General features: G+C 36.7%; 1 protein-coding gene across 1 annotated transcript; it reads left to right on the forward strand.

Annotated features, from left to right (window-relative positions):
* Positions 1–40: 40 nt before the first annotated feature.
* On the forward strand, positions 41–25,081 carry LOC128229798 (uncharacterized). Its single transcript, XM_052941618.1, has 11 exons — positions 41–83; positions 8,609–8,673; positions 9,200–10,227; positions 10,486–10,622; positions 11,343–11,529; positions 12,693–12,745; positions 13,470–13,494; positions 15,202–15,227; positions 15,517–15,594; positions 16,896–17,111; positions 22,774–25,081. Exons 2-11 carry the CDS (start codon positions 8,633–8,635, stop codon positions 22,822–22,824), a joined length of 1,842 nt encoding a protein of 613 aa, XP_052797578.1. The 5' UTR covers positions 41–83; positions 8,609–8,632; the 3' UTR covers positions 22,825–25,081.
* Positions 25,082–25,997: the final 916 nt, after the last annotated feature.

Raw genomic sequence — 25,997 nt, forward strand, 5'->3', positions numbered from 1 at the left:
TCTACCATGTTTGTCACATACCAGTAAATTTCAGGTCGACTGTAACCTGTAACGGATACATAAATTTTTCCGCCAAGAGTTTGGTAAGTGGGCATTAATTCATGGTGATTTTTTGAACGATTTACTTACATTAACTTTTAGTAAGTATGTAATCGATATTTTTTTTTAAAATGATGTGTTCCGCGTGGTATTTTTGACAGTTCAATTTTTATCTGTGATATTTGAATTCGGATAATACTTTTCGGATATTAAATTGCGTAATAGTATGTGTCTTGTTTCATGTAATGGTTTTGTAGTACGTATTTTCAACCCTGGATTTCTGCTTTGATGTATCTTTTTTCATGGTATTTGACTTGTTCTGGTGTCCTACTTCTGGGAGGAAAAGTGTGTCCACTGGCATAACGCACAGGCATCTGAATCATTGTTTGTCACTAAAATATTGTTTAAAACCATTTTGGGTACATACAATGAGATAAACAACACATCTGAAGATATTTAGTGTCTTTGATATACAAAAAAGAAACAAGGTATGTAACTCAAACTTACCCGATTTCACGGTAGAGTCCAGTTTTATGCAAATTTCTCAACCAACATATAAACAATCCATTTTTAAAGGGTCGGTGGAATTACCGAAAATCCGAAAATCCCCGTAAATACCGAAAATCCCCGTAAATACCGAAAATCCCTTCCATTCTCTGAGGTATATAGCGTTTTCTTTAATACGCCCGGATTTACTGCATTATTGTGTTCGAATGTTGTATGCCGTAATTGTTGGAGGTTGGAGAGGGGTGGGGAAGCCTGGGGAGGGTGGGGGTGGGGGTCGTGGTGACTAAAACCCGGGACCCCCTTTCATTTTACATCGAGTGTGCGAGGTGGTTTGTACGCCGGGAGTAATTACTTATTATTAGTGTCATCGCTTGTATGGCATAGTTGGTTGTAGAGAGGGGAAGGGGAGTCGGTGTTGGGGTGACTTAAACGTAATCAAAACCAACCAAAAGACACTTAAATGTGCGATCTGATAAGACAGCAGACGGTAATAAAGATACACAGAAGTTGTGTACTTTACATGGGCTGGAGTTATTTTGTTATCGTAGATATTGATATTTAATGTTTTAACTTCAAACTAGTAATTCAATTGATATCACATTATATTTTTTTATTGATTTTCTGATTTTTAATATGTCGCACATTGATTGTTTAATAGCTTTTGTATTGATATTGCTTGTAATTAGTTATCAGTTTATGTTGTTGAAAGCGGTTTTGTATATAGAAATGGTGCTGTATAAGTTAATCGATAAATAATAATTAATTGTGTATTGTGAACAAGTTGTGTGTCGAGAAAGGTGAATAACTGGTATCAAGCGGGAGTTGATTATACAATTGTCCTTATGTGTATCATAAGGAATTGTATGTGTCTCAACTGTTATGTGGAATCGCTTTGTAATTTTCATTGCACAATCTCGCGAAGAAATAAATGCAAATTGTACAATTTCACTTAAATACCATCACTGCACCTAAATACGAATCATCAACATCATATTAACATTGGTCATGATAGGAAAGTGTTATTAATGAATAAAGGCATAATCTTAATATTTTATATCGTAAAGCATACCGTTTAAATACTTACATGCAATACTCGTCTCAATATCGATATGGACATGTCATTGTGAGATATTGGTCCATGTCTGTTATCTATCAGTAATGACACCCCGCTGTGACAGATTCTTATCGTGCGGTCAGTACCTGGAACCATGCTGTCACTGATGACTATAATACCATGTGTATTGAACCCCAATCAATGGCGTTCTGGTTCAAAACGGAATGCTCCTGTGAACCAGAAATTAAATCTTAACAAGTAAGAGTACGCGGTGTATGAGAGAAACATCGGAAGCCAGAATATTTATTTCTTAGTGTAATGCAGTTCAAGAGTACGTTGCACGTCAGTGTTTACGATATTAAAGAAATTTAATATAATACACCACTGAGGGCCATATGACATAATAAGGACAGGCCATTTACCCATCGGAGGGGTATATGGACCGAGGCGTAAGCCGAGGTCTGTTCACCTTCGGGGGCTGAGTAGGCGGTTATTAAAATGCCATATGTCCCGAAGTGGTATATGATATGAAAGAGGATGATCTTAAGCGAAGTGATTTTGCTAATTTTCGACCATATGAGAGCGTTCAGTTATGGCAGGATGAATGTGGACTTGAATTGGACCAAAGATTTGTATTATATATATATTTTTTCTAATTTAGATGAAAACAGATTGTTCATTCACCGTGCCATATCCAGGCCACACCACGAGGAGGCGCTCTCGTCATGGCCCATCCCCCACCCCCACCCAAAACCTACCCTCATTTAGTTGAAGAAGTTTCAACACATTCCTAATTTGTTACGTACTACAGCTTCAGAGAACAGTGAAATGCAACAGCATCTTCAAAAAATCATAAAAAAATTGGTCTAATTGAAAATAACCTCCTTCCCTTATGGACTTTCATTTCGTATTATTTTAAGACGGACTGCTTATGCAATGTTAAAAATATTCATCAATTAATCCCGAAAGAAATCGATACTTATTTTGAAATAATCATCCTATTCTGCGAAAACAGTTAGGTTGCCGAAACATTCACATTCTTTGTATTTTACATGTTGTTGCTGTTCTAAAAATAAGCTGTTTTAGCACCAGCGCCTTCCAACCGTAACTCACAAGATGAATAACCAGGGCCGAACATTATTTGAATTTAACGTATACCAAGGTACATAGTCATATATTACGAAGTACATTTATTTAACGTTAATTGAACGTGTCGATATATGCAACGTCTATATGTCGATATGAGTAATCGTCTATTTGGGAAACTATAATATGCAAATGATACAGTACGTCATCCTGATAGGAACATGTAGTAATGTCATTAACACTTGACAGGTGTGAAAAGGGTCAAGTCGCCACTCAATGGTAGGGCCAACACGGTAGCGTTTCCTGTGTAAAAATAACATGCCAAACTTAGTTATACTTGTCACCTGCTGTCAACAGAACGGAATCATTACATAAATACCAGGTAATTTTTTAGTAGTCTCATTCCGTAATTAAACGCACACTCTTGGATTTCCTTAGTTTTTTAAGTTTTCACTATAAACATATAGAGAATACCCATGACCTCCCCCCCCCCCCGGGCGGGGCCAATTTTGACCCCAGGGCCATTATTTGAACAAACTTTGTATAGGTCCACTAGGTTGATGAATCATGCCAAATATATAAGCTCTAGTCCAAGTAAGTTAAGAGGAGGAGATTTTTTAAGTTTTAACTATAAACATATCAATATTATACCAAGAACAATACGAATATAATTGATAAAACATACATATATATAGAAACACTGACGTGCAATGTACTCTTGAACTGCACTGCATTAAGAAATAAATATTCCGACTTCAGATGTTTCTCTCATACACCGCGTACTCTTACTTGTTACCTTCGTGTAAATAAAACAGAACAGATATTTTATTAAGACTTGTACAACGTACATCATCTTCTTAACCACAAATGAATAATAAATAAACAAACACATGGTATGACATAGGTTATACATAATATGAAATAGAATCATAAATACATTCAAAAAATTATTCACATCAGGTGAGGATGAACAAAACTATTATAATTATAAGTGAATATTTAAAGTTTATCTTCAAATACTCCTTTGTGTAAATACAAGATTTAATTTCTGGTTCACAGGAGCATCCCGTTTTGAACCTGACCGCCATTGGGGTTCAATACACATCGTATTATAGTCATCAGTGACAGCATGGTTCCAAGTACTGACCGCACGATAAGAATCTGTCACAGCGGGGTGTCATAACTGATAGGTATCGGACATGGACCAATATCTCACAATGACATGTCCATATCGATATTGAGACGAATATTTCATGTATGAATTTAAATAGTATGCTTTATGATATTAAATCTTATATTAAGCCTTTATTCATTAAATACACTTTCCTATCATTGTCATGACAAATGTTAAAATATGTTGATGATTCTTATTTAGGTACAGTGATGGTATTTATGTGAAATTGTGCAATTTGCATTTCTTTCTTCGCGAGATTGTGCAATGAAACATACCAAGCGATTCCACATAACAGTTGAGACACATACAAATCGTTATGATACACATAAGAACAATTGTATAAACTAGGCACACAATTGTAAGATATTCTTTTTCTTATGTACAAGTGATTCAAAGGTAATATTTCTACTATTGATACAACCTTATTCATTGTGATTTGACTATAATGTTTTCTGGCTTCATGTAAATGACCGTCCGATACTCGTATTGGTTATCATATGAATTGTAGTTAGAAATTTACATTATATCTGCCGCCATGTATATATGTTTTGTATAGGACCTCATTTGTCATGTTTATGGTATGAGAGAATAAACCGTGTTTGACTTTGACTTTGAATATAATCAACTCCCGCTTGATACCAATTATTCACCTTTCTCGACACACAACTTGTTCACAATACACAATTATTATTTATCGATTAACTTATACAGCACCATTTTTAACCACACGTTCAAAGGCGCTTTACAACGAAATAAACGGATAACTTATTACAGGAAATACCAATAACAAATAATACACCTTTAAAGCATTCAATATACGATATACTTAAAATACAAATAGCAACCAAACACAATGAAATGTGATATTGAACTAGTCGTTAAAACATTAACATATATGAAATTAAAAGGACTTCCCGGGATTTAGCCATCCCCCTCGTCCGACTTCCACACCCCCCTCCACCCACCAACAACTTTGGCATACAGGACGACCAAAATGAAGTATTAAATATCGGCGTACACACCCTCGCATACTTTTTTGTATACGGTAAGGTACGACCCTACCCTCCCTTACCTCTCTACAATTTGAAATGAGATATGTGAAAGTAGTATTTGAGACTTCTTCGTAGCCACCACACCCTCCTCCGACTCCCCCACCACTCTCCAACCAACCTCAACCACGACATACAACCCACTTAAACACCATACAGTTTTAAACCATACTGCATACTCTTGTGTATGTACTTAGAAATATGAATGGGGTTCCCGGGGTTTAATCACTCCCTGCCCCACCCCAACTACTCCGACTCCCCCACCCCTCTCCAACCACCAAGATATACAGCATACAACCCACTAAAACACAATGCAATTTTGAAGGAACGGCGTAAGAACCTCCTCGCATACTCTTCTTTTGTACGAACTTTTGAAAATGAAAGGGGGTCCCGGGTTTTAGTCACCACGACCCCCATCCCCACCCTCCCTAGGCTTCCCCACCCCTCTCCAACCTCCAACAATTACGGCATACAACATTCGAACACAATAAAGTAGTAAATCCGGGCGTATTTAAGAAAACGCTATATACCTCAGAGAATGGAAGGGATTTTCGGTATTTACGGGGATTTTCGGATTTTCGGTAATTCCACCGACCGATTTTTAAATAAGTGACATGGAAAGAAGAGTCAATTACCTTTAAAATGGTGTGCGATATGTTGGTATAACTATATTGTCTTTAGACAAACAAGCATAATTCAATGTCAAATTCTCATGTTTTTCTTTAGTCGGAAAGAGTACAGCAAATTAAAATCTTCAATTTTCCCCGTGTAAACAGCACTGAACACAGACCTATTAAAGTTATTTTATACTTGTGGCATAACGATAATATAGTCTAAAATAATAGACGTGTTATACAGGATTCTTTCAATCCCTAACGTCTAAACGGGTTTGTGCCAAATCTGGGTGGGTTTGAAAAATATTGAAATTGTCTTTAGTGAAGTATTTTATGTTTGAAATGGATAATAAAGGTTTATATTCATATTTTACCATGTAAGTACAAAGCTATTTTGCTCAAAACTAGCATTAAACACATGATCTACCTTTCCAATAAAACAAAACTTGACTGACACAGACAACAATTATGGGGAACAACTCGACCCAATCGTAATAACTCGGCCACCTCTGACAAGCTTCCTGATAGACCTCGTAAATACGATCGTAACAACTCGGCCATGACAGAAGTGCTCTGATTGTTGTAAAACTTTGAACTGCAGCCTTGCGATATGTTTTGAAAGAATGAAATGAAGAAAATCCAATCAAACTCATAATTATTTGTTGGATTTTTTTTTTTGTACGGAACTAATATAAAATAACATTTTTTAGTAATATTTCTTGTTTTTATGATATTTTATGGACGCAATATGCTTTAACCCGGAATCCCAATCGGAACAACTACCCGCTTTTGCTACAAAACAATTTGTATGTGAAGGATTTGTCGTATCAAAAATCGTAAAAAAAATCTGTCAACGTACAATTGTTTGGACTAAATGATAATGAACCTTCAATTCATGGATACTTCTTAATCATTTTGACATTTCTTGTTATGTAATCTATCATAAAAACCTACACAGAACGCTACCTGGAGGGTTAAACATGACGGGTGGATTAATCCTGAATTTAGGATTGAGAGCTATAAGATAAATTTTATTGCCAAAGACTTGCATCAAAGCCAGTAGCCTGAGTAGGATGTACTACAAAATGAATATTATGTCTGTGAATAAAAATGATACAAGCCCCATCACCCTGCTTTGGGCATGTTAAAAAGTCTGTCCATGTACAATTATTTGGACTAAAATTCATCATTCTTAATCAGACCCTGGCCATTTTTCAGGAGTAAATAGCTGTTAGAACCCCTGAACAACTGGGATGACATTGGTGTATGTACCGTAAATGACTGGGTATTAGACACACTTTTTTCCCTCAGATTTTGATGCAAAAAAATGCCTGCGTATAATACCCAGTAACAATTTTTTGAACTTTTTTTCTGAGGTCAATTTCAAGACGAGAGTTTGCAAACTCCGCGCAGTGTTACTTCCCTTGCAGTACAGTAATCACTGCCACCACAAGATTTTCATCCAAAATTGGATGAAAACTTTTAATGGCATTTTTTTTAATCATATATATTTATTCTTATATCCTTTCTTAAATAATTACTTTACGCCAGTTGATAGGCATAATATGTTTTATAAAAAAATAACAATTAAAAAAAACATTCGGAAATGTTCGGTCTTTTTTCAAATTGAAAGTAGGATTTACAAATTACAATATCAACATGGATGTGTTGTTAGCTATTCAGACATGTATCGAACGTTTTGAACCAGGATTGCAAGCAAAACCAAAACAAATCTTCCGTTGCATTTTTTCCTTTTATGGAATAAAATCGTTTATTTTCTAAACAAATGAAACATGTTGCTGGAATTTCTTTTAAAGGTGTTCCGTCCATTTTGTAAATTGCAATCACGTGCCGTTTCTATCATCACGTGATATTTGTGAAGGCAGTGATTACTGTACTGCAAGGGAAGTAACACTGCGCGGAGTTTGGAGAGTTTGTTTAGATTTATGTAGAAAGGGATGTTACTCGCGTCATATTGATCGAGTATATACGGGTTAAAACGGCAGTTGAAGATCGGGATACGGTATATCGTAAGACGTTTATAATTTCAACAAAAATATTTTTCGATTAAAGTAACCGTAATTCACCTAAGAGTTCGGACACTAAATATTTGGACACCCATAATTATTTCCCAAAATAATTTATTTTGCCTACCTAATTTTCAGACACCCAAAGGACATCAATCATAACTTTCATAGTTACCAAGTTTCACAGACGAAGATTATTGATTTTCTCTTTTCAATGCCTGGCTAGATTACCTAACCGTATACACCACTGTGACAATTTAATTAGTTACTACCCATCCTAAACAATTTATTGCCTGTTTAAAAGGAAGTGTGATATATTTATTTGAGGATTAAACAATCAACAAGGGCAATCAAGGGATTAAGAAAACATTGACATGACATGTTTGTAAAACGATCTGCCAATAAACTCTCAAACTTGTACCACACTTATAGACTATATGAAGCAATAATCGTACAGTTATACATTAATCCTGCATAGCAATGTCCATGCTCTCCACGAGATCCTCGTGGGTATAACTGTAAGTTATGTGATGTCACACAGTGTGACTCTTTGACTCTGAAGCCGATAGAATGTGTTTATTCAGTTCAGTGCATGTATAAAATGGTGTTTTAATTAACTTGATGAAGGATTTACACTTATAGGCGTAATAAATAAGTTTATGACCATTGATTACTACGGATAAATTAATAAGTGGTAAAAAGCAACCATGAAGAAAAAAGGCAGGTTAAACAAACATGTAAATAAAAATGTAAAAATGATAATTTTCTATGTATTCGGAGAGTAGGATTAAAGTAATTGGTCCCAGATACGGGCAAAAATTCATAAAAGCTGCCAGAAATTGTCGATTTAAAAATGCCATAACTTTTATTTTTATTTAGATACTTAAAGAATCCAAAATGTTCTGTAAAGGTCTTAATGAGCTGCATGATAGTTTTCATGAATAAGCTATATTTAACAAAATGGTCTGGGGTTGCTAGAGTAGGAGGGAGAATATATGTATATGTAGAATATAAAATAAGAAAGACTGAATCATTCAATTTTCAGATTATCATTGCAGCTTACACAAATCTTGATCAGAAAGATGGATGAGGATGATGTGATTTTGGTGCCTGACACACCAAGGTACATTCTAGTCTAAATATACCAGTCTAATAGTAATATCAACTGTAAATAATACCGTAAGTTTATTTGACTGGACAGTGTTTTTGCTCATGCATTAGTGACAACATTGATCATTAAGATTGAAGATTGTTTTCAAGAATAGAACCAATACCACTGTCCATAATGAGACAGAGAGGTTTTAGATAAACACCCTGGATGGGGAAGAAACTCAAGATTACGGAGAACCTATGATGAATTTTAAATGAACAAAGAATACTTATTGCCCTATAAACATTTAAGAATCTTAAGATTAGATAACATTCTATATGAATCAAAGTCTGATACAGATCCAACATTAACCTTTGCTAATGGATATAATTTGTGTGGTTGCTACCAGAAGGTACCAAGTGACATTAAAAACAGAGGTTTTTGTTACTTTCTGGTTTTAACCCCCATCAATTAGTATAATTACTTTGTCTTACCAGTCTAATACCCTGTTTAACATACCTTTTTCAGTTTAAAGAAAATATGTCATTATTATCTTCAGTCCATTGACAAAACGTTCCATACCGGTTCTTCATAAGCAAAGGCATGCTGCTATTCTTGAAGACAACCTACCTCACATTGATGATGATTCAGAGCGGTCTCCAAGCAAGTTTCACTCAGGATCTTCCCCATTCCTTCCTTTGCCGGGACAGTCTGACTTCGCATTAAGAAGGGCAGAAGCTCTTAAATCCAAAAAGCAAAAGGAAAAGCTCAAATCATCCCCATTTAAAAGACCCAAAGTAAATATTGCTAGTACATGTACTTTCAATAATTCCTACGGAGACTCAAAAATGAAGTCAGCTGGGGAGCTTTCTGATAGTAATATGAATAGGCCCGTTAATGGGTTTGTAAAAAGTTCAACTCTAATTTCACCAACAAAACTTTCTATTCATATGAAAAAATCAACACCCGAAGCTGTGGATAATTCTTCAACTTTAATTTCACCAATGAAAATTTCCATTCGAATGAAGAATTCTGCCCCCAAGGCAGTTGATAATTCCTCTTCTTCTGCAAATGAAGAAAATGGTACCAGTAAAAGAAAAATAGATAAAACAATATTTTTGTCAAAAGAAACGATGAGAAGAAAGAAACCAAAACAGTCATATGGTTGGCCAAGTTCAAGCTCAGAATCAGACTCAGATAATGAAATACTTAGCTTGTTAAAACATAAAACAGTTACCAAGAAAAGAAAAGCTCCACCAGCTTTTATTGCTAGTGACTGTGCAGTGCCAAAGTCTCATAGTTTGCCTCATAGTAGCTCAGATTCCTTGATGTGTGAGAGGACATCCACTATTACTTCATGCAGTGACCCATTGGTGTCAGTTTTGCCTTTAAACTTAGACACATGTACGCCAACAAAGTCAGCAACGGGTCCAAACCATCGTGTGTCTATATCGCCCATATTCAGTGCTCGGCCAGCAGTTAGGGCTCGGAGGCTGGAAAAGAAATCGAAGGAGTCTTCAGGTGCTATTGGTAGAAGAAAAAGGGTATCTACCAGAGCCTCCTCAACAGCAAGTTCTGTACCACAAGGTTTGTAATAATAAATAGTTACTTTTCAAATAAATAGTTCAAGTCCGAATATCATGAGCAAGATGATGTCATGCTGACTCGTCAGGTTAATTTTGAATGTTGAATGAATTTAAATTTAAAATTTAAAAAAAGGACCATTCAACAGTGTAACAGACTCTGTGACTTATTTCTGTTACAGCATTGATTTTTGAATGCATTTCCTTTCAATGTGAATAAACAGATAAAACTACAAAGAGCAGATTTACAATTGTATTACAGACCATCCCTTGGGAAGGGTAGATGACCATGCAACTATAGACTTAACTGGATCGGTTTCAGTGACACCGAAAACAAAGGCAGCTCTTGATCAGATCAGGCAGCATGAGAGTGATGAAGCTATGGCCAAGAGACTACAGGTTGGTCCACTGTTGCTGTTGCATTACAACACGACACTCACATTATCAAGCATACCAATTGATAAATGTTGGGAATCGGTTCTAGTTTGACTATAGATAGTTGGTTCCACTCAAATAACCAATTATCGATAGTACAATTGGTTTTTGGCAATTGCTTAATTGTCGTTTGCTATGCTTATGTGTATGTTTGAAGTTTATTAGTGTTATTGTCGCTTTCGGCCATATTGTGAACGATAAAAACCTCCAAATATATAAATGAATTCAAAGGAGAAAAATGGCTGAAATTAACCAAATGCAAATAAAGAGAGGATTGAAGAAAATCAGCGTGCTGGTTAAATAAATGATATATTTTTGCCAGATATAATCTATTATTGCTGATTTCAGACGCAACCAATCAATTTATCAGAAAAACACTATCATTTCTTTCCATGTTTCATATTTCCTCGGGCAGACTGTTAGATGTTTATTGCATATGTCCCCAGGCCATGTATGATAAACAGATTTTCTGAAATCATTACTTGTAAAAGAAACTATAAGTTTTAAACAGATTTGGGGTTTATGCATGAGTATATTCTATTGGCATAGTTCATATTTTGTGAAAGCTGTTATGAATTACAGAGTGACTTTGTAGAAAAATCAAAACACAGATAGCCACATACAATGTATGGTTTTGTGTTTTTTGAATCAGTATTACAGAATTTTAATTTACATCTTTAACAGGAAGAGATGGATAGGGAATACGCCATAGCTCTGCAAGATACAACCAGCAGTCATGAACCTGTTCCAAATGAGACATTCGACCCCATGTTCGCCTTATCCCCACCCTCTGAGCTCCAGACAGGGGGCCATGAATGGCACATGTACTCTCCTGTACGGCCACGCTCCAGGAACTCTAGACAGAGGGGTGGTGTGTATATGTAGTTATTTCAGTGTCCTCAGTTTACTTACTGGTAGATGTTGTAAAGGAATGTTATATTTATCATACATACTTCATCAATATCAAGGTATTAATGTAGAACTAAATGGGATGTGTACAATTTTGATGAAAGAAAACAAACAAATATACCCCAATATCACGAAAATACTTTAGTCAAATCTCGATCTCAATCTCAACTCATTTTTCCACATTACATTATGACATTATTAAAACTTACTAATGTTTTACTATTTTTAAAAGCACAGTCATTCTCACGTGCATAATGTTGATTAACATGATTGCTCAATTTTCTCCAAAAAAAAGATTTTACAGCACAAAATGTACTTGAGTAAAACTCAAAAATAATAAATTGGACTCAAGTACAATTTTTGCTCTAATTTTTTTTCTATAAAATATTTACCAATTTATTTTATCAACATAATGAATGAGAGAATGCCATTTTAAAGAGGTAAAACATTTACGTCATGTTTGAATCATATGAATCATATGATGCTGTAATTTGATAAAAAAATATTTTTGACTGAGATTGAGATTTGACTCGAGTATTTTCATGATATTGGGGTCCGGGTTATGAGTATTATTAAATTATTAAAGTGCAAATGTATTGATTTTCAGAAGCATATCAGGAATGATCAATGTCAAATGATACACTTTATCAGTTTCATAATTTTTGTTTTCTGATTAATTTGATGCTAAAACAATAATTATCCCAATTGCAGGCTTATTAATGTTGGACAATGGTGATGTTATAAGGTATCTGATTTACCACCCTGTGAGTTTGGGATGTCTGTTGACCCCATATTATTTTGTTATCATTTGAAAGGAAGTCACGGTTGAGAACGAAAGTGTAAATATTAGACTGAAAAGAAGATGACATATATTTTTTTTGGACTTGAAAATTTGAAAAATAATCCGCTTCATGTCTGATTTCAGTTGAAATAAAGATCAAAAATATAAACTGCAATAACTCTTATCAATGTTTTTTTGTGATTTAATTACATGTACATGTAAGTAAAATTATATGGGGTGACTAGGCATCAAAATTTAGCATTATTACCTCAGGCCTTAATGACATGACAAGCTTATTTATACATTAGATACCTAAACTTAGATATATGTTTGTGTGTTTTTAGGTACCCATAGGGAGCCAGTCACCAGATTGCTTCAGTCATCAGCTACTAATGAAGTAGGTTTCCTGATGTATATTTTTACAGATGTATATACACACTTCACTGTAACTTAGTGGTAAAATGACTGATATTATCAATACTTGTGCAAATTTATAGTATTTTTCTCTGACTGGTATATACTCTTCCAATAAACAGAAGAATGTTAGTGAAGGTGTGTTGTCAGTTGTTTTAGCTGAAGAGTTATGGACTTATGGGGTCTTAGCTAAAGAGTTATGGACTTATGGGGTCTTAGCTAAAGAGTTATGGAATGGTGCTCCACCCTGTCCTGCCCTCATTGACCAGCATGGGAATCCTTCTGCCCTCATAGAATAAAATGCTTAAAACTGTCAAATATTTGTTATGTTCTGATTCAAACTTATAACATGAATATATACATACAAATTTTAAAATTTTGGCTGTTGAAACATAATGTTAATTCAATTAAACAGAGTCCCCATTCTGTCAATTTCATTATGTTCAAGTTCTTCACAGCGGGATACAATGTGCCCTTTTCTGCCTTAGCACCATGTCCCTATTCTGAAGTTACCTGTCCTTTTCTGCCTTAGCACCATGTCCCTATTCTGAAGTTACCTGTCCTTTTTATAACCTGGCTAAAACCCTTACTAAATGCCAAGGGAAAGTACTTTCCTTTTGTTGTTTCCTGAATATATATTATTTTACCATTCACAATCAAATTCAATGATTATGGTGGTGATTATTTCTCTTTTGTGTCTTTTTCAGCTTCTTGAGCTTATAGGGAACTTTGGTGAGTGCTCTAAGCATTAATAGAACAAAACTAGATTAGTAAACCTTTCTCTAGCAAACTGGTTCTATATTCTTTTGATGGGTAACAGAGCAGTATTATGAGCAAATCTGCTAACCATTTTGAAAACATGTTATGATATTACCGGTATGTCTTCTTAATCATTTCAAGATGTGCTTATAATGACATTTTGGTCATTTTAGTTATAAAGCAAATTACATTTTAATAATGGTATAAAATCGTTTGGAGAATACATTTCATGTACTCTTTTTTAGCTCTACTGGCCAAAGGCCAGAAGTGCTAATGCCATAGTAATGTGTACGTAGTATGTGCATCCGTGTGTCTGTAAACAATTGCTTGTGAACACGATACAGTCTTCATGTTTGATTGTATCTTAATGAAACTTGTACAGTATTTAGATATCAATCAGAGCCTGATTACTTTCGAAAACCAGCCAGATCCACCCATGCTTGCCTAGATTGTGGGCCTTGAAAGTTTTAAAGAAATACTATTTTTAGCTAACCTATTTTAAGCCAAGTCTGCATGACCGAATTTGTCTATTTTTAGCCAAGTTAACATGTAAAGTCAAGTCTAGGATGAAAGGGAGACAACTTGCTTATTTGGTTCTGCAGTTGATTTTGTGAATTACTTTGCCTAGTTCTTGTTGAAAGGCCAAAGGCCATTTTTTTTAGCTCTATTGGCCAAAGTGTCTGTAGTTCTCACATTCATCTAAACAAAATTGGTTGTGAATGTTTGTTTAAATTATGCCCCTGGGGTCATTACTGGACATGTCCCAGGGTTCACAGGTTTGGTATACTTCAATTTGTAAATGTTTGAAAATCTTTTTGTGTGTTCGCACATCCATCTAAGATCAATTGTTTGCGAATTTTTGTTCAAATTATGCTCCTGGGGTCATTCCTGGCCTTCCCCCGAGGTTTACAGGTTTGGTATACTTAAATTGGGAATGTTTGAAAATCTTTTTGTCTGAACCAGCTATGCAGACACTTGCTATTTTGAATAAGGCATAATTTAGTGGTCTGCTACCATGGTTGTTCAGATTATGCCCCTCGGGTCAAAACTGGCGCTGCCCCGGTGGTCACAAGTTTCCTAGAGACTTATTTAAGAAATTTGTTCAAAATCCTCTTGTTTCAAACCACAAGGCTCATACCTTTGATATTTGTTGTGGAGCATCATATGATGACTGTCTAGCAAAACAGTTGAAATTATGCCCTCGGGGCCAAAGCTGGCCCCACCCCTTTTGATCTTCTTTTTTAATTTTAAAGCTACAGCAATGATATTAGGACCACGTGTACAGTTTTGCAAACAAGCATCAATGTTGTCCTCGGATGACCTTGACTTTGACCTTTTGACCAACTTTTTTTATTTTTAAAGCTACAGAAATGAAATTTTGACCGTACAGTTTTGAAATCAAATTATTATTTTTTCCTCAGATGACCTTTACTTGGCACATAATAAAATTGTTCATGCAACTAATCTGCTTACAACACTTTCTGTCCTCAGATGTTGAACGTGCAACGTTTTCAGGTAACCCAGACACAAAACATGAACTATATGTTTGTTGCCTTTTACCCATACATACATGCTCTGGATTGAAAATGACCACAAGAGCCATGCTAGTAGAGCATAGGCCCTTATGGGCCTCTTGTTTAATGAGAGCATTCTTAATGTTCTTATTCACCTTGTTTTCAGAGAGAACAGTTCAACATCAGAGACGTGTAAGTCACTTAAACTTCTGTACGAGCCATTCAGTGTTTCTAATCAAAGGTGTTGATGAAAATATTCACTTTAAGAGATAAAGTGTTTATTGGGTATCTCAACACGAGTAGAAAAAAATAAATCTGTTTCTAGAAATCTCATTTCATTGCCTGACTTTTGTGCAAGGGCGAAGTTATTATATTAATTGTTTTTTCTTAGTATAACTTAATTGTTGATATAAAGAAAAAAATGCTGTAAGCGAGAAAGTGGTTGAAACTGAATCATACATATATACAATTTCATACACAGGGGCATGGCCGTCAGCGAAGACATGGTTTGGGAAACATCTTCCTTGCCAGTCCTAATGGTCAAGGAAATGATTATGAGGTACTCTCTCAATTTAACGTTGGAATTAATTTTTATGGAAAAAATTAAAAATAAGAAACATATTACTACTGTTGGCTTATTTACTAAGCGTTCAGTATTGTGAAACATTGAATGATCATGGCTTAAAGTCTACCCTTATCCATGAAGTGAATTTAGAGATGGCAATGCAATACAGTATAACATGAGCTCTAGAGTTGGCAATGCAATACAGTATAACATGAGATGAAGGGATGGCAATACAATACAGTATAACATGAGCTATAGAGATTGCAATACAATACAGTATGACATGAGATGTAGAGATGGCAATACAAAACTACAACATGAGCCGTAGAGATGGCAATACAAAACAGTATAACATGAGCTCTAGAGATGGCAATACAAAATAGTATAACATGAGCTAGGGATGGCAATACAAACAGTATTATATTGGCTATAGGGATAGCAATACAAAACAGTATAACATGAGATAGAAATGGCAATACAAACAGTATTATATGAGCTATAGAGATGGCAATACAAAGCAGTATTACATGAGATAGAAATGGCAATACAAACAGTATTATATAAGCCATAGAGATGGCAATACAAAACAGTATAACATGAGATAGAAATGGCAATACAAACAGTATTATATGAGCTATAGAGATGGCAATACAAAGCAGTATTACATGAGTTAGAGATGGCAATACAAAACAGGAAAGCATTAGCTCTAGAGTTGGCAATACAAACAGTATTATATGAGCTATAGAGATGGCAATACAAAACTGTATAACATGAGCTCTAGAGATGGCAATACAAACAGTATTATATGAGCCATAGAGATGGCAATACAAAACAGTATAACATGAGCTCTAGAGATGGCAATACAAAACAGTATAACATGAGCTCTAGAGATGGCAATACAAACAGTATTATATAAGCTATAGAGATGGCAATACAAAACAGTATTATATGAGCTCTAGAGATGGCAATACAAAACAGTATAACATGAGCTCTAGAGATGGCAATACAAAACAGTATAACATGAGCTAGAGATGACAATACAAAACAGAATAACATGAGCTCTAGAGAGCTTTTGAACTGAGCAATATAATTGACAATTATCAAACATCATTCTTATATTTATAAGATCTGACTCTGTCTTGTTATTCAGTTATGCTGAATCAAAGTCATTACATATATCATATGCATAAGCCATAAGAACCGTACTTGCCAGATGTATCATGAAGTTCTAGTTAATATCAACTCCAAATGTCATAATTTAATTTATTATCACTCAACTCAATATCTTTATTCAGGACTTGATGCGGCTTGCTGAGACACTGGGAGAAGTGAAAGACAAGGGCTTAACTAAGGGGGAGTGTTGTCGACTACCTGTGGTCTCATACAGACGGACAGACTCCCAGGTGGAAGAATGTAATATATGTATGGCGGAGTATGAGGAGGGCGACCCCCAGAAAATTCTGCCCTGCTTCCATTCCTTCCATTCTGTCTGTATTGACCAGTGGATCTGTGTAGGTGCATTTATAATTAATGAGACTTTTCCCTCTGCATTGACCAGTGGATGAGACTTTTCCCTATGCATTGACCAGTGGATCTGTGTAGGTGCATTTTTGATTAATGAGACTTTTCCCTCTGCATTGACCAGTGGATCTGTGTAGGTGCATTTATGATTAATGAGACTTTTCCCTCTGCATTGACCAGTGGATCTGTGTAGGTGCATTTTTAATTAATGAGACTTTTCCCTCTGCATTGACCAGTGGATCTGTGTAGGTGCATTTATAATTAATGAGACTTTTCCCTATGCATTGACCAGTGGATCTGTGTAGGTGCATTTATAATTAATGAGACTTTTCCCTCTGCATTGACCAGTGGATCTGTGTAGGTGCATTTATAATTAATGAGACTTTTCCCTCTGCATTGACCAGTGGATCTGTGTAGGTGCATTTATAATTAATGAGACTTTTCCCTATGCATTGACCAGTGGATCTGTGTAGGTGCATTTATAATTAATGAGACTTTTCCCTCTGCATTGACCAGTGGATCTGTGTAGGTGCATTTTTAATTAATGAGACTTTTCCCTCTGCATTGACCAGTGGATCCGTGTAGGTGCATTTATAATTAATGATACTTTTCCCTCTGCATTGACCAGTGGATCTGTGTAGGTGCATTTTTAGCTCACCTGTCACTTTGTGACAAGGTGAGCTTTTGTGATCGCCTTTTGTCCGGCGTCCGGCGTGCGTCGTCCATCAACAATTTACTTAAAAGACATCTCCTCCTTAATCGCTGGGCCAATATTAATAAAACTTCATAGGGATGTTCCTTGGGTGGTCTTCTATCAAAGTTGTTCAAAGAATTCAATTCCATGCAGAACTCTGGTTGCCATGGCAACCAAAAGGAAAATCTTCTTCTCCCAAACCACAAGGCTTAGGCTGTTGATATATGGTAGGTAGGATCACCAAATGGTCCTCTACCAAATTATGGCCCTTGGGTCAAAATTGGCCCCGCCCCGGGGGGTCATGGGTTTTCTCTATATGTTTATAGTGAAAACTTCAAAAATCTTCTCCTCTGAACTTACTTGGACTAGAGCTTAGATATTTGGCATGATTCATCATCTAGTGGACCTCTACAAAGATTGTTCAAATTATGGCCTTGGGGTCAAAATTGGCCCCGCCCCGGGGGGTCATGGGTTTTCTCTATATGTTTATAGTGAAAACTTCAAAAATCTTCTCCTTTGAACTTACTTGGACTAGTGCTTAGATATTTGGCATGATTCATCGTCTAGTGGACCTCTACAAAGATTGTTCAAATTATGGCCTTGGGGTCAAAATTGGCCCCGCCCTGGGGGGGTCATGGGTATACTTGATATGTTTATAGTGAAAACTTCAAAAATCTTCTCCACTGAACTTACTTGGACTAGAGCTTAGATATTTAGCATGATTCATCGTCTAGTGGACCTCTACAAAGATTGTTCAAATTATGGCCCTGGGGTCAATATTGGCCCCGCCCCTGGGAGGTCATGGGTTTTCTCTATATGTTTATAGTAAAAAAATTCAAAAATCTCCTCTGAACTTACGTTGCTTAGAGCTTAGATATTTGGCATGATTCATCGTCTAGTGGACCTCTACAAAGATTGTTCAAATTATGGCCTTGGGGTCAAAATTGGCCCCGCCCCGGGGGGTTAGGTTATTTTCTATATGTTTATAGTTAAAACTTCAAAAATATTCTCCTCTGAACTTACTTGGACTAGAGCTTAGATATTTGGCATGATTCATCGTCTAGTGGACCTCTACAAAGATTGTTCAAATTATGGCCTTGGGGTCAAAAATGGCCCACTCCCTTGGGGGGTCATGGGTTTTCTCTATATGTTTATAGTGAAAACTTCAAAAATCTTCTCCTCTGAACTTACTTGGACTAGAGCTTAGATATTTGGCATGATTCATCGTCTAGTGGACCTCTACAAAGTTTGTTCAAATTATGGCCCTGGGGTCAAAATTGGCCACACCCCGGGGCTGATGGGTTTTCTCTATATGTGTTATAGTGAAAACTTAAAAAATCTTCTCCGAAGTCACAAAGACAAGTAACGTCTGAATTTAAACTGGATAACATATTTAGTACACATACCAATTTTCAATATGGGCCACATACAACAATTAATAACAAATATACATATATAGATACACACGTAAAATCAAGTAGTGACAAGAGCTTAGATATTTGGCATGGTATATCATCTAGTTGACTTGTACCAATATTGTTCAATCTTTGGCCCTGGGGTCAAAAAAATGGCCCCACCCGGGCGGTCATGGGTTTCCTTATATATGTATATGATGAAAACTTAAAAAATCTTCTTCTCCGAAACCAAAAGGCGAAGGCCTTAGATATTTGGTATGAAGCATCGTTTATCGGACCACTATTAAGATTGATCAAACTTTAGCCCTGGGGTCAAAATTGGCTACGCCCCGTGTTCATAGGCTTAGGTTTTAAATATTTGTATATAATGGAAGAATGTGCAATATATGACAGGTGAGCGATTTAGGGCCATTTGGCCCTCTTGTTAATTAATGAGACTTTTCCCTCTGCATTGACCAGTGGATCTGTGTAGGTGCATTTTTAATTAATGAGACTTTTCCCTCTGCATTGACCAGTGGATCTGTGTAGGTGCATTTATGATTAATGAGACTTTTCCCTCTACATTGACCAGTGGATCTGTGTAGGTGCATTTATAATAAGTGAGACTTTTCCCTCTTCATTGACCAGTGGATCTGTGTAGGTGCATTTATAATAAGTGAGACTTTTCCCTCTGCATTGACCAGTGGATCTGTGTAGGTGCATTTATAATTAATGAGACTTTTCCCTTTGCATTGACCAGTGGATCTGTGTAGGTGCATTTTTAATTAATGAGACTTTTCCCTCTGCATTGACCAGTGGATCTGTGTAGGTGCATTTTTAATTAATGAGACTTTTCCCTCTGCATTGACCAGTGGATCTGTGTAGGTGCATTTATGATTAATGAGACTTTTCCCTCTGCATTGACCAGTGGATCTGTGTAGGTGCATTTATAATTAATGAGACTTCCCTCTGCATTGACCAGTGGATCTGTGTAGGTGCATTTATAATTAATGAGACTTCCCTCTGCATTGACCAGTGGATCTGTGTAGGTGCATTTATAATTAATGAGACTTTTCCCTCTGCATTGACCAGTGGATCTTTGTAGGTGCATTTATAATTAATGAGACTTTTCCCTCTGCATTGACCAGTGGATCTGTGTAGGTGCATTTATGATTAATGAGACTTTTCCCTCTGCATTGACCAGTGGATCTGTGTAGGTGCATTTATGATTAATGAGACTTTTCCCTCTGCATTGACCAGTGGATCTGTGTAGGTGCATTTATGATTAATGAGACTTTTCCCTCTGCATTGACCAGTGGATCTGTGTAGGTGCATTTATGATTAATGAGACTTTTCCCTCTGCATTGACCAGTGGATCTGTGTAGGTGCATTTATAATTAATGAGACTTTTCCCTCTGCATTGACCAGTGGATCTGTGTAGGTGCATTTATGATTAATGAGACTTTTCCCTCTGCATTGACCAGTGGATCCATGTAGGTGCATTTATAATTAATGAGACTTTTCCCTCTGCATTGTCCAGTGGATCCGTGTAGGTGCATTTTTAATTAATGAGACTTTTCCCTCTGCATTGACCAGTGGATCTGTGTAGGTGCATTGATGATTAATGAGACTTTTCCCTCTGCATTGTCCAGTGGATCTGTGTAGGTGCATTTATAATTAATGAGACTTTTCCCTCTGCATTGACCAGTGGATCTGTGTAGGTGCATTTATAATTAATGAGACTTTTCCCTCTGCATTGTCCAGTGGATCTGTGTAGGTGCATTTTTAATTAATGAGACTTTTCCCTCTGCATTGACCAGTGGATCTGTGTAGGTGCATTTATGATTAATGAGACTTTTCCCTCTGCATTGACCAGTGGATCTGTGTAGGTGCATTTTTAATTAATGAGACTTTTCCCTCTGCATTGACCAGTGGATCTGTGTAGGTGCATTTATGATTAATGAGACTTTTCCCTCTGCATTGACCAGTGGATCTGTGTAGGTGCATTTATAATTAATGAGACTTTTCCCTCTGCATTGACCAGTGGATCTGTGTAGGTGCATTTTTAATTAATGAGACTTTTCCCTCTGCATTGACCAGTGGATCTGTGTAGGTGCATTTATGATTAATGAGACTTTTCCCTCTGCATTGACCAGTGGATCTGTGTAGGTGCATTTATAATTAATGAGACTTTTCCCTCTGCATTGTCCAGTGGATCTGTGTAGGTTCATTTATAATTAATGAGACTTTTCCCTCTGCATTGACCAGTGGATCTGTGTAGGTGCATTTATAATTAATGAGACTTTTCCCTCTGCATTGACTAGTGGATCTGTGTAGGTGCATTTATAATTAATGAGACTTTTCCCTCTGCATTGACCAGTGGATCTGTGTAGGTGCATTTATAATTAATGAGACTTTTCCCTCTGCATTGACCAGTGGATCTGTGTAGGTGCATTTATAATTAATGAGACTTTTCCCTCTGCATTGACCAGTGGATCTGTGTAGGTGCATTTTTAATTAATGAGACTTTTTCCTTTGCCTAATTATTGATAACTTTAAGATCACTGATCAATAGTATTATGCAATGATTGTTTTTTTTACATAGGTATAGTAATTGCTGCAATATGGTTTTCATTTCAAAATCGAAATCAAGGCTTTACATGTAAAATGTCTGGATCACTGGTTTATGCCTCATGAATGCCTTATGCCAGATAGAAAGATGTTTGTAAATACTGATATGGGAATCAAGTGCAAGTGCGGTATTTGATGCATGGGAATCAAGTGCAAGTGCGGTATTTGATGCATGGGAATCAAGTGCAAGTGCGGTATTTGATGCATGGGAATCAAGTGCAAGTGCGGTATTTGATGCATGGGAATCAAGTGCAAGTGCGGTATTTGATGCATGGGAATCAAGTGCAAGTGCGGTATTTGATGCATGGGAATCAAGTGCAAGTGCGGTATTTGATGCATGGGAATCAAGTGCAAGTGCGGTATTTGATGCATGGGAATCAAGTGCAAGTGCGGTATTTGATGCATGGGAATCAAGTGCAAGTTCGGTATTTGATGCATGGGAATCAAGTGCAAGTGCGGTATTTGATGCATGGGAATCAAGTACAAGTGCGGTATTTGATGCATAGGAATCAAGTGCAAGTGCGGTATTTGATGCATGGGAATCAAGTGCAAGTGCGGTATTTGATGCATGGGAATCAAGTGCAAGTGCGGTATTTGATGCATGGGAATCAAGTGCAAGTGCGGTATTTGATGCATGGGAATCAAGTGCAAGTGCTGTATTTGATGCATGGGAATCAAGTGCAAGTGCGGTATTTGATGCATTTATTGTGAGAGAGTTGTAATGACACAGTCTGACAGATATTAAGTCAAAGATCACCAAATTATGTATAAATGAGCAACATATTTAATGTTATGAATAGTGCAGTTTTGTCTGCTTAATTGGTTGGCCTAATAATTCTTCAATTTTACCTAACTGATGCAGAAGCAATTAACGTTTAGCATTCTGTTTAAGGAAAAGTATTAATTATCAATTGCACATTTTTTGTTTTCCAGAAAAATGCAACATGTCCCATTTGCCGTGTGGAAGTGAAAGTGACCTCGTAATGAAGGATACTGAACCATTTGTATATTGATCAAAGATGTTTTCACTGAACTCACATTTGATTGTTTTGTATAATAAATTGTTTCAAGTCAATGTATCCCGGTTAACAGATATTTTATAACTATTCTGTTTGATAATAGGTTATAAAGCAAGTTTTTCAAAAATACTTAAATGTAAAAATTATGTTCACTGGTTCACAAAGTCTTTTTTGTGCAACAGGATTTTGTTATTAGTTACAATTCCGCTAGTTCAAGAAAACGTCACAAGTGGGAAGTCCATGATCTCGAAGAGAATAAGCATGTCATTTTAAATTTCGCTGGACAAAAATTTAAGTTGCTAAGGAAACAGAAATGTTGTGAATGTCCTTCTGGAAAACATGCCGGCCATGGTTTATGAAGTAAGCATGCTGGTTTTATTGTGTGGCCAGAAAAAGCAACATATTTTAGGTATTACTTTTGGCAGTGTTGATAAGTTCTTCACATGTGCTTAGGAAACGAAATGGGAAATATAAGTTTCTGTTATAAGCAACAAAAATTATTATTGCTATGGCAAAGGAAATATTAAAAAAATACCTTGCAAAGTCAGAAGGTACTACAGTTAGGGTTATAAAAGAGATCACAATATGGAGGTTATGCCATTTGCTTACAAAAAAACCCAACAAGTGTAGATTATACTATAAAACATAAGTATCATGTTTCATTTAAAAAATAATCAAAATACCAAACAGTTGATTGTTTGTGTGTTGAGCAAACAGTTGGGGTTGATAGAGCAAAAAAAATTATGCTATTAATTTCTGATTATTTTCAACTGTCATAAACTACTATTGTAATATTGTTTTGCTAGCAAAGCTAAAAGATGTGAGTTATTGTCATATTATTGGTATTGAAGCCATCATCATCATAGTAGTGCAAAAACTTCAATTTTGGTCAGAATTGAAAAACTTGAATAACTAATAATCACTATCAACTATTGAGTTATGGCCCTTTTCAAGGAAAGACTGTTGGCTTTCACTCTGCAAGCCTTTTATCTTGGTAAGTTATCGTTCTCATGAAGCTGTTTATTGTGTACTGTCAACTCCACTGTACAAGTTCTTAGAGGTTTCATGCTGGGATTATTCAGGAAATAGAACTTTGGATGTTTGTTCTGAACTTTCACTGTCGTGTTTCTTTATAATGTTGTATAAATTATTTCACAAATTTATTTTTGTTTCATAAAATAATCTTTTTTTTGTTGTTTTGCCTTCAGAGAACTGATCTTTTCAAGTTTTTTAAGTTAAGCTAGTATTGCCATTATCTTTCATTTATAATGTTATATAAATTATTTCACTTTTTTTTTTGTTTCATAAAATAATCGTTTTTGTTTTGCCTTCAGAGAACTGATCTGGTCAAGTTTTTAAAACTTGAGCTAGTATTGCCATAATCTTTCATTTATAATGTTGTATAAATTATTTAAGTTTTTAAACTTGAGCTAGTATTGCCATTATCCTTAACTATCCATTGGGTAGAAATAAGATTTTTGTTCAACAATTTGTTTGTACGAACACATGTATATAAGTACCAAATTATGCTACTCAGGTTTAATGAATAATAAGTGAGGAGTCATTTTTGAGTGTTGTGAAAGCAACATAAGTGTTACTGTATTTTGTAAATACATGTACCGATATAATTAAGTTTCAGTCAGTTTGGTATTGTTCTAAATTTTAATATATGATACTTCAAATACCACTTGATTTACCTCCTACTGGTAATTCATTACTTGAGATAGCTACCTGAACTGATTGTGATTTTATGCACAAATGTATATTGTATAAATGTATAAATGATTATATGTACACAAATATATTAAATTACTTAGAATTTAGAAGATAGCTTGTAACTTCTTTCATTTAATTGTTTGACAAATATTTAAAATTGATTCTTTGAAAGCATCTTAGCAAAAATGTGATATAAACGGTTCTTAAACTGTTTAGATACAGGTTTTTAAATGACTACTTATTCATAATGCATGACTACTTAAAGAATAAAAGCATGTTCCTTGTACTTAAAAAAACATGGTGCATTCCATGAAGCGGGAGCAGACACATGATGTCAGTCATGTTAATGTACACAACTTTATAATTAAATATTTGTACAGAGTCAGATTCATGAGGGCGTCACACCATTTTTGTATGCCGCAGGGCAGGGGGAATGTGGACACCCTCATAATTACAAACAATAATGTGAATCAAACTATGTATGTTGAAAATAAACGTTAACACTATATTGTGTTATACTTAGCTTTCACGAACTTGTGTAGATTTAGTCAGGTTTGCTGCTAAGGGGGGACAGGTTGCTGCTAAGGGGGACAGGGTGCTGCTAAGGGGACAGGGTGCTGCTTAGGGGGACAGGATGCTGCTAAGGGGGACAGGGTGCTGCTAAGGGGGACAGGGTGCTGCTCAGGGGGACAGGGTGCTGCTAAGGGGGACAGGGTGTGGCTCGGCTAAGGGGGACAGGGTGCTGCTTAGGGGGGCAGGGTGCTGCTAAGGGGGGCAGGGTGCTGCAAAAGGGGACAGAATGCTGCTATGGGGGACAGGATGCTGCTAAGGGGGACAGGGTGCTGCTAAGGGGACAGGGTGCTGCTAAGTGGGACAGGGTGCTGCTAAGGGGGACAGGGTGCTGCTTAGGGGGGGGGGGGGGGGGGGCAGGGTGCTGCTAAGGGGGCAGGGTGCTGCTAAGGGGGCAGGGTGCTGCTAAGGGGGGCAGGGTGCTGCTAAGGGGAACAGGATGCTGCTAAGGGGGACAGGGTGCTGCTGAGGGGGGCAGGATGCTGTTAAGGGGGACAGGGTGCTGCTAAGGGGACAGGGTGCTGCTTAGGGGGACAGGGTGCTGCTTAGGGGGACAGGATGCTGCTAAGGGGACAGGGTGCTGCTTAGGGGGACAGGGTGCTGCTAAGGGGGGCAGGGGGACAGGGTGCTGCTAAGGGGGCAGGGTGCTGCTAAGGGGGGCAGGGTGCTGCTAAGGCGGACAGAGTGCTGCTAAGGGGGACAGGGTGCTGCTTAGGGGGACAGGATGCTGCTAAGGGGGACAGGGTGCTGCTTATGGGGACAGGGTGCTGCTTAGGGGGACAGGGTGCTGATAAGGGGGACAGGGTGCTGCTAAGGGGGACAGGGTGCTGCTTAGGGGGACAGGATGCTGCT

Source organism: Mya arenaria, chromosome 4 (genome assembly GCF_026914265.1).
Source record: "Mya arenaria isolate MELC-2E11 chromosome 4, ASM2691426v1".
Classification (NCBI taxonomy): Eukaryota; Metazoa; Mollusca; class Bivalvia; order Myida; family Myidae; genus Mya; species Mya arenaria.